We start from the raw sequence: 16,884 nt of genomic DNA on the forward strand, positions 1-16,884 counted from the left end.
ACACAAGTAAACAGGACTGCTTGTATTGCACATGATATCACACACAAGTAAACAGGACTGCTTGTATTGCACATGATATCACACACAAGTAAACAGGACTGCTTGTATCGCACATGATATCACACACAAGTAAACAGGACTGCTTGTATCGCACATGATATCACACACAAGTAAACAGGACTGCTTGTATCGCACATGATATCACACACAAGTAAACAGGACTGCTTGTATCGCACATGATATCACACACAAGTAAACAGGACTGCTTGTATCGCACATGATATCACACACAAGTAAACAGGACTGCTTGTATTGCACATGATATCACACACAAGTAAACAGGACTGCTTGTATCGCACATGAAATCACACACAAGTAAACAGGACTGCTTGTATCGCACATGATATCACACACAAGTAAACAGGACTGCTTGTATTGCACATGATATCACACACAAGTAAACAGGACTGCTTGTATTGCACATGATATCACACACAAGTAAACAGGACTGCTTGTATCGCACATGATATCACACACAAGTAAACAGGACTGCTTGTATCGCACATGATATCACACACAAGTAAACAGGACTGCTTGTATCGCACATGATATCACACACAAGTAAACAGGACTGCTTGTATCGCACATGATATCACACACAAGTAAACAGGACTGCTTGTATCGCACATGATATCACACACAAGTAAACAGGACATGGTTGGTGAGGAGCAAGTTGAGTGTTTGGTTGGATGTGTTGATCATCCCACATGTGCTGTGTGTCCTGTATCAGACCAGGATGTCTTCAGCATCCAACACTCGGCCTCAGGAAGATGTCTATCAGCTCAGGACTCGGCGAGCGTGCGTCTCTCAGCGTGTGAGGCCGACAGCGCCTCGCAGTCCTGGAAGTGGGGTTCGGGCCACCGGCTCTTCCACGTGGGCACGTCCCTCTGCCTGACCCAGGACCTCCAGTCCAAGTCCCTGTCCCTGGTGGGCTGCAGCTCAGACCTCCTGCAGTGGTGGCGCTGCCTGGACGGCGCCCTCTTCACCGCCGACCAGGCGGGCCTGGTGGTGGTGGAAAAGGAGCGGGTGGCGGCCAAACGGTCCTCGTACGACAAGTGGGTCCGGGCCGGGTCCCAGGACAGCGTGTGCCAGAGACCGTATCGAGGTAAGTCAGACCGTATGGAGGTAAACACGCTACGTATCGCCACTCTTTTGTGTGCTGTCAGACAGGAAGGAGGCAAACATCCACAATGAAACTCTACTAATATATTTGTTGATAAAGTCCTTCTTTTCACACACAGAAAATCTTCTTAGGATTGTTAGTCAAAGTTGTGTTAAAAATACATTCTTATTTTCATTCCTGGGGTGACAATTTCGTTCACAATCCATTTGCTCCATTCAACATGATATATAATTATATATGTGTGTGTGTGTGTGTGTGTGTGTGTGTGTGTGTGTGTGTGTGTGTGTGTGTGTGTGTGTGTAAATATTTTATATATATATATGTATATATATATATATATATATATATATATATATATATATATATATATATATATATATATATATGTATGAATGTATTTAAAAAAAAAAATGGTATATCTATGTGAATATATATATATATATATATATATATATATATATATATATATATATATATATATATATATATTCACATAGATATACCATTTCTTTATTAAATATTTGTATATATATACATACATAAATCATTATCTCTCTCTCTCTCTATATATATGTATGAATGTATTTAAAAAAAATTGTATATCTATGTGAATATATATATACATATATATATATATATATTCACATAGATATACAACTTTTTTTTAAATACATTCATACATAAAGAGAGAGAGGAGAGAGAGAGAGATAATTATGTATGTATATATATACAAATCTTTAATAAAAAAATGTATATCTATGTGAATATATATATATATATTCACATAGATATACAATTTATATATATATATACAAATCTTTAATAAAAAAAAGTATATCTATGTGAATATATATATATATATATATATATATATATATATATATTCACATAGATATACAATTTATATATATATACAAATCTTTAGTAAAAAAATGTATATCTATGTGAATATATATATATATATATTTATATATATATATATATATTCATATAGATATACATTTTTTTATTAAAGATTTGTATATATATACATACATAAATAATTATCTCTCAAATCTTTAAGAAAAAAAATGTATATCTATGTGAATATATATATATATATATTCACATAGATATACAATTTATATATATATACAAATCTTTAATAAGAAAATGTATATCTATGTGAATATATATATATATATATATATGTATTCACATAGATATACAATGTATATATATATATACAAATCTTTACTAAAAAAATGTATATCTATGTGAATATATATATATATATATATATATATTCATATAGATATACATTTTTTTATTAAAGATTTGTATATATATATACATACATAAATAATTATCTCTCAAATCTTTAAGAAAAAAAATGTATATCTATGTGAATATATATATATATATATATATATATATTTACATTTTATATATATATATATATTCACATAGATATAAAAAAATGTTATTAAAGATTTGTATATATATACATACATAAATAATAATCTCTATGTGAATATATATATATATATATATATATATATTCACATAGATATACAATTTATATATATATACAAATCTTTAGTAAAAAAATGTATATCTATGTGAATATATATATATATATTTATATATATATATATATATATATATATTCATATAGATATCCATCCATCCATTTTCTACCGCTTATTCCCTTTGGGGTCGCGGGGGTCGCTGGAGCCTATAAATTTTTTTATTAAAGATTTGTATATATATATACATACATAAATAATTATCTCTCAAATCTTTAAGAAAAAAAATGTATATCTATGTGAATATATATATATATATATATTCACATAGATATACAATTTATATATATATACAAATCTTTAATAAAAAAATGTATATCTATGTGAATATATATATATATATATATATTCACATAGATATACAATGTATATATATATATACAAATCTTTACTAAAAAAATTTATATCTATGTGAATATATATATATATATATATATATATATATATTCATATAGATATACATTTTTTTATTAAAGATTTGTATATATATATACATACATAAATAATTATCTCTCAAATCTTTAAGAAAAAAAATGTATATCTATGTGAATATATATATATATATATATATATATATATATATATTTACATTTTATATATATATATATATATTCACATAGATATAAAAAAAATGTTATTAAAGATTTGTATATATATACATACATAAATAATAATCTCTCTCTCTATATATATATATATATATGTATGTATGAATGTATTCTTTTTTTAAATTGTATATATATGTGTGTGTGTGTGTGCGTGTGCGTGTGCGTGTGCGTGTGCGTGTGCGTGTGCGTGCGCGTGCGCGTGCGTGTGCGTGTGTGTGTGTGCGCGCACAAAATGAATACAACAATTTGTGCTGATTTTTTTTCTCTCAAAATGAGGAATTAAAAATGAATGACTATAAGGAGCAAGTTTTGTAGTGATACCGCATGATACTCCCTATGACCCCTGCTCAGGGCCCCGCCATCTGTGGGGGCTCCCATGTAGTGTAAATAAGTGCATGTAAAATGTCAATTAATTCATATGAAACTTGACCACAAACACGCTCCCAGCCCCTTCCTGCTGCGTCACTGGGAAGGTTAGCCCAAGGTCAACTTGTTCAGGACATCCATTACACTTGCAGGAAAAATACCAACATTTGGTGAGATTATAAACTGTAAATGTCCATAAAAAAGATAGAATATAAAATCACCATCAGATAAGGTTTGGGAATCCATCCATCCATCTTCAACCGCTTATCCGGAATGGGGTCGCGGAGACAACAGCTCCAACAGAGACCCCCAGACTTCCCAAATATGGGGTAAAAAGATAAGAAAAAAAGGCAAACTTTTACCAGATATTTAAAGCGTTTCATTCATTTACATTTTTGTTATTGAACAATTTATTTCCTATCAAAACAAAACATACATCAAATTCAATTCAAGTTTGATTAAAAAAGTAAAAAAAAGTTTAAAAAAAAAAAAGTTTCACAAAAATAAAAGTGTGAACAATTTTTGTAAGAAATAAAACTCTGCTTTAGGCGCCAATGTCCAACATCATATGTGTTCATATAGCACAACATGAGCCTGCTCTCAGGTGTGCAGACAGGTACAGGTGTGACACCGAGGTGTGTTCAAACTGGTTCTTGTACATTTCTAAGTCTACTGGAGGCAACCTGTTTGCTAATGTTGTCGTTATGCGAGCAAACGACGACAACAACAACAAAAGCGGCTCATGTTGTTCTTACTAAGTGTCTTGTCTTCATGTGCCTCATGATTGATTCACTATCAACCTTCCTTTGACAGTGCTTCTTCAGCCACTATTTACTCTGCTGCATGACCAACACATGAATACTGCACGGCTGTCCAAAGTACGACACGGGGGCCATTTGTGGGCCTGCTTTTCTTTGTTCAAGGTTCAAGGTTCAACTTTATTGTCCCCGCGGGGAAATTTGTCTTGGGCACAGTGCATCATTGCTTTCTTAACATACCCAAACACAACAGAACAAAAACACAACCACAACCATACAACTAACATTTAAACATCAGAACATGGAGCTTGATAGACATAGGTGGCACTTTGATGTAGGCATAAAATCTACAGTATGGAGATAAAGATAAAGTACCAGTGTGCATTGCACTAGAGCTCATGGATAAAGTGCTGTGTGCTAAAGTGCTTAGTTGTAAAGTGCTAAAAAAATGCTAACCTATGTATTAAAATTCTATTGCACATTGTTGGTCAGCTTATTGGAGGCTGGGACAAATGATAATTCAAGGCGGTTAGATTTGCATAGTGGGACCCGGAGTCTTCTCCCTGATGGCAGGGTTCCATATTCAGGGAAGAGTGGGTGTTGTGAGTTGGAAATAATTTTCTTAGCTTTTTTCCTAACTGCCTGCTCATAGATGCTCTGTATAGGCTCATATTCTTTCCTCCCTACGATTTTCATTGCTGTTTTATGCATGCCGGCCAGTTTGCTTTTTAGCTTAACGGTTAGGTTGCCAAACCATGAGGTGATCCCGTATCTAATGATGCTCTCTACAATGGCACGGTAGAAAATCATCATGATGTGGCTGCTTACGCCGTACAATCTTAATCTTCGCAAAATATATAGCCTCTGTTGCAGTCTATTGCACAGTTTGTCAATATGTGTCTTCCAGCAGAGAAGATTATCAATATGAACCCCTAAATATTTGTATGAGGATACCTGGGTGATTTCCTGATTTTTGATGACCACTGGCTCATGGTCAGTCACTTTCCTCGGATCCAAAACCATTTCCTGTGTCTTGGTCACATTTAGAATAAGATGGTTGGTATCACAGCACCTAATAAATAGGTCTATCTCATCTTGGTACACAGAGGGGTCCGTATCCTTGTGTAGAAGGCTTAGGAGCACGGTATCGTCCGCAAATTTCACCATATAATTGTTAGGGTGCACAGTCCTACGATCATTGGTGTACAATGTAAACAGTGTTGTTGTGCTGCACAAGACATTGATACAACGTTAATTATACGTACATATCCTTTGAAACAACGTTGCAAAATAGTTGTGTTTGTAAATTGGGACAACATAGACGTCTAACGTTGGATCCACATTGTTGGTTGGGAAATGACCACAATTCAATGGTCAAATCAACGTCACAACCTGACATTGAATAAACATTGTCAAAAGGCATGTTGTTTCAACGTTGTATTTGTGTTGTGGAATATTGGTTAGGAAATGACCAAAACTCGATGGTCAACATCAGAACTCAACGTTGATTAAATGTTGTCAAAAGGTATGTTGTGTCATGTATATATGTTGTAGAATATTGGCTAAGAAATAACCAAATTTCAATGGTCAAATCAAGGTCAGAACCTGATATAGATTCAACGTTGTCAAAAAGCATGTTGTTTCAACGTTGTATTTGTCTTGTAGAATATTGGTTGGTAAAATGGCCAAAATTCTACGGACAAATCAACGTCAGAACCCAACATTGATTAAACGTAGTCAAACGACGTGTTGTTTCAACGTAGTATACTTCTGGAGCCTACTATCAATAAACAACCTGACGGTGGACGTTGTTTCTAAAGTGCAACACTTGGGCAGGTCAGAATAATACATGTCAATAAAGCAAGAGGTGTACAAAGTGCAGTCTGTTGCATTGAAGCAATAAAATAAGCAAGAACAATTCAAGAAGCGATACATAACACGTGTGTCAAATTGTTGCTACTGAGGATAAGTCAACAATATTACGGCCTTTTGGGGGTTTTAAGGCCTAAAGTGGCCGAACTAACTGCAAAATATGTGATCTTTTGATGCTTTGTTTCTGATATGATCATTTCTTTGTTTCAGAAATGATAACATGAATTTGTTTTCTGTTTTTTAGTGTTTCTCAAAAAGTACAGGAGTTCTACAAACATTGTCAAACACATACAGTATTGATGTTTTACTCTTTTGTATCACACAGACACACACTTAGATCTCAGAATCACATGACTGTTTTATGGATCATAACCAGTAGCAAACATTTATTTTGATTTTAGAAAGCAACACCACCAAAGTCTTCCTTATTGTCTGCTGACTGCTCAGTCCTAACTGATAGTTTTACACTTAATACTGTTTACACTTAATAATGTTTACACTTCATGTTTTACACTTAATAATGTTTTACACTTAATAATGTTTACACTTAATATTTTACACTTAATGTTTTACACTTCATGTTTTACACTTAATAATGTTTTACACTTAATAATGTTTACACTTTATGTTTTACACTTAATGTTTTACACTTAATAATGTTTTACACTTCATGTTTTACACTTAATAATGTTTACACTTAATGTTTTACACTTAATAATGTTTACACTTCATGTTTTACACTTAATAATGTTTACACTTAATAATGTTTACACTTAATAATGTTTACACTTCATGTTTTACACTTAATAATGTTTTACACTTAATAATGTTTTGCACTTTAATGTTTTACACTTAATATTGTTTTACACTTAATGTTTTACACTTAATAATGTTTTACACTTAATATTGTTTTACACTTAATAATGTTTTACACTTAATAATGTTTTACACTTAATAATGTTTTACACTTAATAATGTTTACACTTCATGTTTTACACTTAATAATGTTTTGCACTTTAATGTTTTACACTTAATAATGTTTTACACTTAATATTTTAGACTTAATAATGTTTTACACTTAATATTGTGTTTGTCCATTGTAAACATTAATTTATGTTCCAACACATTTACTCCCGCACTTTAAGATCATTTGTCAACTGCTGAGAGTGATCTATAGCGCTCATTTTTGTTGGTGAATGAGAGAATATCGTCACACCTCAACATGTCTAACACGTAAATGCTGCCTCTCTGCTAAGTCAGCATTGCAAAGGACAATCCCTTCTTAATCGTCTTAATTAAATACATGTATTAATACATGTCAACAAGGAAGTGAAATGTTTATATACTACATTACCCAGAAGGCTTAGGGGTGTAGAAAGGAACAGGAAGTAGGTCTGAGCTACAACAATTGTGCAATAAAGAGTTGATGTATTGTTACGTGTTGTCGTCTACACCAGAATTAGACCGTTGACGTGAGCCTTTGAGTGCCGCTTAGAGACTCATTTGATTGGTGGAAACGATGCAGATTGGCCAAAATATGTGGGGGATCGATTCAGTTTGTGTTCATTTGGAAAGATTGCATCTTCACGACTTCATGGAGGTACTGACTGTTTCTTTAAATATACGTGTAACATTGTTTTGCCTTTTTTAATGATGTAATATGTATGATGATGTCATTTTAACATTACGCCCCCACCGCCACAAATTGATGGAATTTCTGTTAATTTGGCACGATTGCAACATCGCGACTTCCGGGAGGAACTGACTAATTCCACAGATGTTTCTTTTAATGTATGTGTAACATTGTTTTGCCTTTTTTTTTTTAATTATGTCATCTAATCCACCGCCACTAATTGATTGCAACTCCGTGAGAAAAACTGGTTCTTGTCCTTGGATTAGATATTTTATGGTACTGCCAGAATCACGTGCAAGTTCCCTGACGTTGTGGTGTGCTTTGTTCCCGCAGTCATCCACACCACCAACGGCAACTCTGCCGGCGCTCCCTGCGAGTTTCCCTTCAAGTACAACGGAAGCTGGCATCACAGCTGCCTCCCGGACTCCGACTTCCCAGGGCTCTCCTGGTGCTCCACCTCCTCGGACTACGACCAGGACAGGAAGAAGGGGCACTGTCTAACGCCTGGCACGTGGTGTTGTTGACAAGGTTGGCGTCGACGTCTCTTTTTGACTTTTGACTTTTGACTTCTCAGAGAAGGGTTGCCAGACCCTGTTTGTGGGACCAGAGGGAGACTCCTGCTACCAGTTTGTTCCCGGCGCCGCCGTCACCTGGCAGCAAGCTCTGGATTCTTGTCGGAGCCAAGGAGCGGATTTGCTCAGCGTGTCCGCCCCGGATGATCTCCACTCCAAAACATGTAAGACGTAATAATAAGTACAGTGGTGATCAAAAGTGTAAAGAACATCATGTCATGGCTGTCTTGACTTTACAATCATTTCTTATTTGTTTGTGATGTAGTGATTGGAGCACATACTTGTTGCTCACAAAAAACATTCATGAAGTTTGCTTCTTTTATGAATTTATTATGGCTCTACTGAAAATGTGAGGGTGAAAAGTATACATACAGCAATGTTAATATTTGCTTACATGTCCCTTGGCAAGTTGACCTGCAATAAGGCGCTTTTGGTAGCCATCCACAAGCTTCTGCTTGACCACTTGACCACTAAATTGCTGCAGTTCAGCTAAATGTGTTGCTTTTCTCACATGGACTTGTTTCTTCAGCATTGTCCACACCTTTAAGTCAGGACTTTGTGAAGGCCATTCTAAAAACCTTCATTCTAGCCTGATTTAGCCATTCCTTTACCACTTTTGAGGTGTGTTTGGGGTCATTGTCCTGTTGGAACACCCAACTGCGCCCAAGACCCAACCTCCAGGCTGATGATTTTAGCTTGTCCTGAACAATTTGGAGCTAATCCTCCTTTTTCATTGTCCCATTTAAAGCAGCAGTTCCATTGGCAGCAAAACAGGCCCAGAGCATAATACTACCACCACCATGCTTGACGGTAGGGATGGTGTTCCTGGGATGAAAGGCCTCTCCTTTTCTCCTCCGAACATATTGCTGGGTATTTATTAGCCTTTATTTAACCAGGTAAAATCCCATTGAGATCAATGATCTCTTTTCCAAGGGAGACCTGGCCAAGAGGGCAGCAGCAAGGTTACATTAAAAACAGTAAACAAATACATAAAACATCACATTTACAACATCAAAACTTGCTCACATGACACATGTGCATACAGACAAGGTAGACTGCAATCCTTTCACAGAAGCTTTAAACTCATTCAACGTAACTAGGGTTTGAAGTTTAATGTTCGATTGTAGGTTATTCCAAGCCTTCGGTGCTGAAAACCTAAATGCTTTCTTGCCCAGTTCACTTCTTACTTTGGGGACGACAAATTGCAGAACATTCATTGAACGAAGATTGTGACTTCCTTGTTTCTTTGTTAAAAGACAAGACAGATAAGATGGAGTGATACCCAGAATGCTTTTGTAGATGAAAACATACCAATGATTGAGGCGTCGAGCACATAAAGATGTCCAGTTAACCATTGAGTATAACACACAATGGTGAGTAAGTTGGTGATGAATGTCAGTGCCCCGTGGTACACACTATCCAGCTTGTGGAGACAAGCAGCAGTAGCATTCATGTACAACACATCTCCATAGTCAATAACAGGTCAAAAGGTTGTTTCCACCAATTTCTGTTTCACAGAAAAAGAAAAGCAATACTTGTTTTTATAATAAAATCCCAGTAAAAGTTTCAGGTTTTTTTTACAACATACTGAATGTGCTCCTTAAAACTCAAGTGGTCATCAATTAAAAATCCTAAATATTTAAAAGCAGATACTAACATAATTTGTTGCCCATTTCTTGTTAAAATGTTCTCACACAGTGATGATCTTACAGTTTTTGATGTGGTAAAGAGCATACACTTTGTTTTCTCTGCATTTAAAAGCAGTTGAAGATAGCAAAGTTGTTCTTGTACTCTGTCAAATGCATGTTGTAGATGTTTAAAAGCCTCAGCAAGAGTGGGTGCTGTGCAGTATATGACAGTATCGTCAGCATAGAAATGGAAAGTTGAGTTCGGAATATTCTGTCCAAGATTATTTATGTAAATAGTGAATAATCAATTCAAATCACAGAACTTATCTTTGTCCATGTGATGTCAGATGAAACAAAAATGGAGCTGTTTGGCCACAATACCCAGCAATATGTTTGGAAGAGAAAAGGTGAGGCCTTTAATCCAATTTAGTCAAGAGGAGTGGTCAAAAATTGAAGCAGAAGCTTGTGGATGGCTACCAAAAGCGCCTTATTGCAGGTCAACTTGCCAAGGGACATGTAAGCAAATATTAACATTGCTGTATGTATACTTTTCACCCTCACATTTTCAGTAGAGCCATAATAAATTCATAAAAGAAGCAAACTTCATGAATGTTTTTTGTGAGCAACAAGTATGTGCTCCAATCACTACATCACAAACAAATAAGAAATGATTGTAAAGTCAAGACAGCCATGACATGATGTTCTTTACACTTTTGACCACCACTGTATCTTCACCTTACCGCATGGAGTCGTTCCGACCACTCGCTCAACTCCTTCTCTCTTTAGTTTTAGACGGCTTCAGCGTGATGCCTGACAAGATGTGGATAGGCCTCCATCAGTTAGACACGTCCCAAGGCTGGCAGTGGTCAGACGGGTCCCCGCTCTCCGTCCTGCGCTGGGAAACAGGTGACGCTGCTTCCTTTTTGATTGATTGATTGAGACTTTTATTAGTAGATTGCACAGTACAGTACATATTCCGTACAATTGACCACTAAATGGTAACACCCCAATACGTTTTACAACTTGTTTAAGTCGGGGACCACGTTAATCAATTCATACTCTCTGTGGGGCGCGGCCTAAACCCATGTGACCTTGGCCCCCCTCGTCATTGCAGATATTGAAATAAGTTTTCTTCTTCTTCCTAACAATTGAGAAGAAGTGAACCTGGGTCAGTTGGACACAGAGAATATTCCTGGTGTGTTGAGGCTAAACTAAACTAATGAAGTCTCTGTGGTGTGGGTCAGTGCAACAGTGGGACGGGCCATGTGAAGAAGCTCTTTGTGTTGCATGCTGGGTGTTATTCTTGCTCAATAAGGCCTTTATAGCACATTGTGTGTGTGTGTGTGTGTGTGTGTGTGTGTGTGTGTGTGTGTGTGGGTGTGTGTGTGTGTGTGTGTGTGTGTGTGTGTGTGTGTGTGTGTGTGTGTGTGTGTGTGTGTGTGTGTTTGTACCCTTCTTGAGACATCAACAAGGAAAAGTATCTTCCATATGAGGAGGTGTGAACACGTGATGACATAAATCATGGTCCCAATAACATTGCATCTAATAGAGAGCCAAATACTAGAGTCCGTGAACATTGCTCCAAAGTCAGGATTTTTGTGTTGATTTAATGTGCGTACAAAAGTAAACATTGGCAGGTGCAAAGGCAGCAATATATGACATACTTGCCAACCCTCCCGGATTTTCCGGGAGTCTCCCGAAATTCAGCGCCTCTCCCGAAAACCTCCCGGGACAAATTTTCTCCCGAAAATCTCCCGAAATTCAGGCGGACTCAGGTCCTCCACAATATAAAAAAGCGTACCTGCCCAATGACGTTATAACTATAGAATGATGGAGGGCGAGTTCTTGATTTCTTATGTGTGTTTATTGTTAGGCAGTTTCATTAACGTTCTCCCAGCGTGGCAACAACACACAACAACAGCAGTCACTTTTTTGTATACCGTAAAGCAGTTTGTCTGCCGTAAACAGCAATGTTGTGACACTCTTAAACAGGACAATACTGCCATCTAGTGCATTTGATGAAAGCACTTTTGTGCGTGCCACACATCAATGCATCATCAGAAAGGGTGTTCAGCATGGTTCAAAAAATAGTGACAGAGAATAGAACAAGGATGGACAATTCAACCCTTAACTCAACAATGAGTAGATGAGTGTTATGTGTGTGTATATGTGTAAATAAATGAACACTGAAATTAAAGTATTTATTTTATATATATATATATATTTATATACAATAAAATATATATATAATATATATATATATATATATATATATATATATATATATATATATATATATATATATATATATATATATATATATATATATATATAAATAATTTAAAAAAAAATAAAAATATATATATATATATATAGCTAGAATTCACTGTACGTCAAGTATTTCTTATATATATATATATATATATGAAATACTTGGTGAATTCTAGCTACTACTACTCAGTGGCCTAGTGGTTAGAGTGTCCGCCCTGAGATCGGTAGGTTGGGAGTTCAAATCCCGGCCGAGTCATACCAAAGACTATAAAAATGGGACCCATTACCTCCCTGCTTGGCACTCAGCATCAAGGGTTGGAATTGGGGGTTAAATCACCAAAAATGATTCCCGGGCGCGGCCACCGCTGCTGCCCACTGCTCCCCTCACCTCCCAGGGGGTGATCAAGGGTGATGGGTCAAATGCAGAGAATAATCTCGCCACACCTAGTGTGTGTGTGTGACAATCATTGGTACTTTAACTTTAACTTTAACTTTAAATATACTCCTCCCATTTTAGCCACGCCCCCAACCACGCCCCCGTCCCACCCCGACCACGCCCACCCCCGCCCCCTCCCCCCACCTCCCGAAATCGGAGGTCTCAAGGTTGGCAAGTATGATATATGATAAAACAAGACGACTTCCCTATTCATCCCCGAAAAAACCTGCCAGGTCAACGGCTGATTTGACGACTTCCGGTGCTGACGTAAGACAAGCCATACAGTATGTGACCATAGGATGAACAAATACACTACGCTACTAAGACTATAGTGGCCATTAGCAGTTAGCTTCTACAGTAAAATGATGACAATTGTCATAATTTTGCCAAGTGAAATTCCAATTATTATTATAATATTGCCAAAATGTTTAAGTTTTTTTATTAAATTGTGTCTTTTGTCGAGTAAAGTTACGACTCTTTTCATAAAATTGCCAACATTTTAAGCTTTCCTTGTAAAATTGCGACTGTTTGTCATGTCTGTGTAATCATGTTTTGTTTTAAGTCATGTTTTATTTAGTTTCTGGCTTTTCACTCCCTTGTCTTGTTTGCATGATTACCCATTAGTTTCACCTGTTCCACGTTTGGACTCATTGTGCACTCTTGTTTGTCACCATAGCAACCATTAGTTTTCACTCTGTCATGTCTGTGTGATCAGGTTTTATTTTTGGACTTTTTGTGCACTTTTGTTTTGTTTTGTCACCATAGTTACCCATTAGTTTCACCTGTCATGTCACGCACCTGTTTTGAGTCACGCACCTGTTGTTAATCATGTCCATAAGTATTTAAGTTCATTCATTTTCTGTTGTTCGTCCTGACGACCTCACACCACATTTATGCTCTGTCCATGCCTGATACTTCTTTTCATGTCCATCGTTCACGCTGCTCCTTTTTTGTCCATGCCAAGTAAGTTTTCTTTATTCAAGCCATAGTTTGAAAGTTTTGTTTAATTGTTCATAGTTTCTGCCAATGTGCAAGTTTTGTGTTTATAGTCTAGTTTTGTTTCTCCGCCACTGTGCGCGCTTTTCGTTTATTCCTTTTTTTTGATAAATATAAATAAATCATGTACCTTCATTCCCGTCTCGCCCGAGCCAACTTTCCGTTGCATCCTGGAAAAGCACACACCCCGGACCCAGTCTTGACAGTAGGTCGTCAGCATGAACAACAGAAAATGAATGAACTTAAATACTTATGGACATGATTAACAACAGGTGCGTGACTCAAAACAGGTGCGTGTAATGACAGGTGAAAATAATGGGTAACTATGGTGACAAAACAAAACAAAAGTGCACAAAAAGTCCAAAAATAAAACCTGATCACACAGACATGACAGAGTGAAAACTAATGGTTGCTATGGTGACAAACAAGAGTGCACAATGAGTCCAAACGTGGAACAGGTGAAACTAATGGGTAATCATGCAAACAAGACAAGGGAGTGAGAAGCCAGAAACTAAATATAACATGACTTAAAACAAAACATGATTACACAGACATGACACTGTTATTGAGTAAAATTCCAACTTTTATCATAATATTGCACAAATGTTCAGTTTTTCTTGTAAAAATGTTGACTTGCGTTGAGTAAAATGACGACTTATTATAATACTGCCAAAATTCTAAGTTTTTCTTGTGAAATTCCAACTCATTTTTCACAACAAGCTTTTTTATATTTGCATAGTATGTATATATTATTAATGTTGTAAATACACATCTAGAAAGTGTGTGTGTGTGTGGTGAAAGTGACAGCTAGCAGGCGGACATTTCTCTAACCCCCTTGAAGAGTTAGTTGCATGTTAGAGATTCTTCAAGATGTTTTCGCCCAGACTTGCCTGGCACTCGCTGAAGAAGTCTTTTTGGACCCGATGGGAGGCGGGCGGGTGTTTGGGTGGGGGGGCAGCACAGTCCTTCTAGATGCAAGTTGTTTCTTAACACGTTCCTTATTTGTGTGGAAAGTTTGCATGTGCGTGATAACACCCAATATGGCATCAAAAAAACAAAAAAACTGCACACTCTTTTTCTGTTTCTTACATTAGTTTTGTTGACTGTAGGGGCAAACATGGATTACACAACTCAGAAACCGGCCACTTTAAAGGGGAACATTATCACAATTTCAGAATTGTTAAAAACATTAAAAATCAGTTCCCAGTGGCTTATTATATTTTTTGAATTTTGTTTAAAAATTTTACCCATCACGCAATATCCCTAAAAAAAAGCTTCAAAGTGCCTGATTTTAACCACCCGTCCATTTTCCTGTGACGTCACATAGTGAAGCCAACACAAACAAACATGGCGGAAAGAACAGCAAGCTATAGCGACATTAGCTCGGATTCAGACTCGGATTTCAGCGGCTTAAGCGATTCAACAGATTACGCATGTATTGAAACGGATGGTTGTAGTGTGGAGGCAGGTAGCCAAAACCAAATTGAAGAAGAAACTGAAGCTATTGAGCCATATCGCTTTGAACCGTATGCAAGCGAAACCGACAAAAACGACACGACAGCCAGCGACACGGGAGAAAGCGAGGACGAATTGGGCGATCGCCTTCTAACCAACGATTGGTATGTGTTTGTTTGGCATTAAAGGAAACTAACAACTATGAACTAGGTTTACAGCATATGAAATACATTTGGAAACAACATGCACTTTGAGAGTGTAGACAGCCCAATTTTCATCAATTAATATATTCTGTAGACATACCCTCATCCGCGCTCTTTTCCTGAAAGCTGATCTGTCCAGTTTTGGAGTTGATGTCAGCAGGCCAGGGAAGCTAGGGTCGATAGGGGGTTTAGCTCGCTCGTCTGCGGGAACAAACTGCCGCCATTGCTTGCCGTGCTAGCGAGGTCCTTTGTCCCTGAATTGCTCACACACTCCGGCAGATTCAATGGGGGTCTGGCGGAAGATTTCTTTGACCTTATCGTTGGAAATGCATCTGCTTTGAGTGTCGCAGGATATCCACACTAGGGCTGCAGCTAACGATTATTTTTCTATCGATTAATCTATAGATTATTTTTTCGATTAATCAGTTAATCTATAGATTATTTTTTCGATTAATCTATGGATTATTTTTCCTTTTACCGATTTTTTTTTTAATTTAAAATGAAGAGGAAAAAATAAATGTAGGCCAGTTTTTTCAAAAGGCATGGCTTTTATTTACAAAAAAAAAAGTATGGCCACTCAGTCAACATTGACAACAACATGACAAAATATTCTGTAACAATGTAAACATTTAAAACTTTTAACATTTAACAAAATTAAAAGTAGCTTATTTGCTTTTTAATGTGCAAATATAAAAGTAAACATCCAGTGCAAATCTTAATATTCTGGAATAGTATAAGCATTTCAAAAGTAAAAGTATTGCTTATTTTGCTTTAAAATGTGCAAAAATAAAGATAAACATCCAATACAAAAAAGTGCAAAACGGAAATATTCTGTAACAAGTGTAAACATTTCAACAAAAGTAAAAGTATTGCTTATTTGCTAAAATGTGCAAAAATAAAGCTAAACATCCAATACAAAAAAGTGTACAGTGTAAACATTTCAACAAAAGTAAAAGTATTGCTTATTTTGCTTAATAACACAACAATGATAGTATGATTAAAGTGAAAGTTAATTGTTGGTTTGTACATAGTATATGTAACTGTTAATGTTGTAAAAGGTATTTGCACAACTAATTAACGTTAGCGTTTGTGACACGTCTTGTGCCGTGGGGTTCTTTCAGGACCGACAGACTGAACGCCAGACGGCTTTGCCAGGTTTACAATCTTTTAATTTTACACAAAGTCTTTTCTCTTCCAACTGCGCGGATCGCGCACCTGGGCACGATTGCGGCGTCGCTCCCGGCGCGCCCCGCCTCGCCGCCGCCGCCGCCGCCTCTCCACAGCGTTAAAGAGGAGCGCGTCTTTGTAAACACTGAACAGGCACGCCGAACGCGC

General features: G+C 36.6%; 1 protein-coding gene across 1 annotated transcript in view; it reads left to right on the forward strand.

Annotated features, from left to right (window-relative positions):
• The window catches only part of ly75 (lymphocyte antigen 75), an 80,504-nt gene that overhangs the window by 2,860 nt on the left and 60,760 nt on the right, over window positions 1-16,884 (forward strand). The window contains exons 2-5 of the mRNA XM_061974602.1: window positions 791-1,165; window positions 8,322-8,495; window positions 8,563-8,724; window positions 10,975-11,094. Of these exons, the coding sequence (XP_061830586.1) occupies window positions 791-1,165; window positions 8,322-8,495; window positions 8,563-8,724; window positions 10,975-11,094 (831 nt within the window). The remainder of the gene's footprint in view (window positions 1-790; window positions 1,166-8,321; window positions 8,496-8,562; window positions 8,725-10,974; window positions 11,095-16,884) is intronic.

This window comes from Nerophis lumbriciformis, linkage group LG15 (assembly GCF_033978685.3).
Source record: "Nerophis lumbriciformis linkage group LG15, RoL_Nlum_v2.1, whole genome shotgun sequence".
Taxonomy (NCBI): Eukaryota; Metazoa; Chordata; class Actinopteri; order Syngnathiformes; family Syngnathidae; genus Nerophis; species Nerophis lumbriciformis.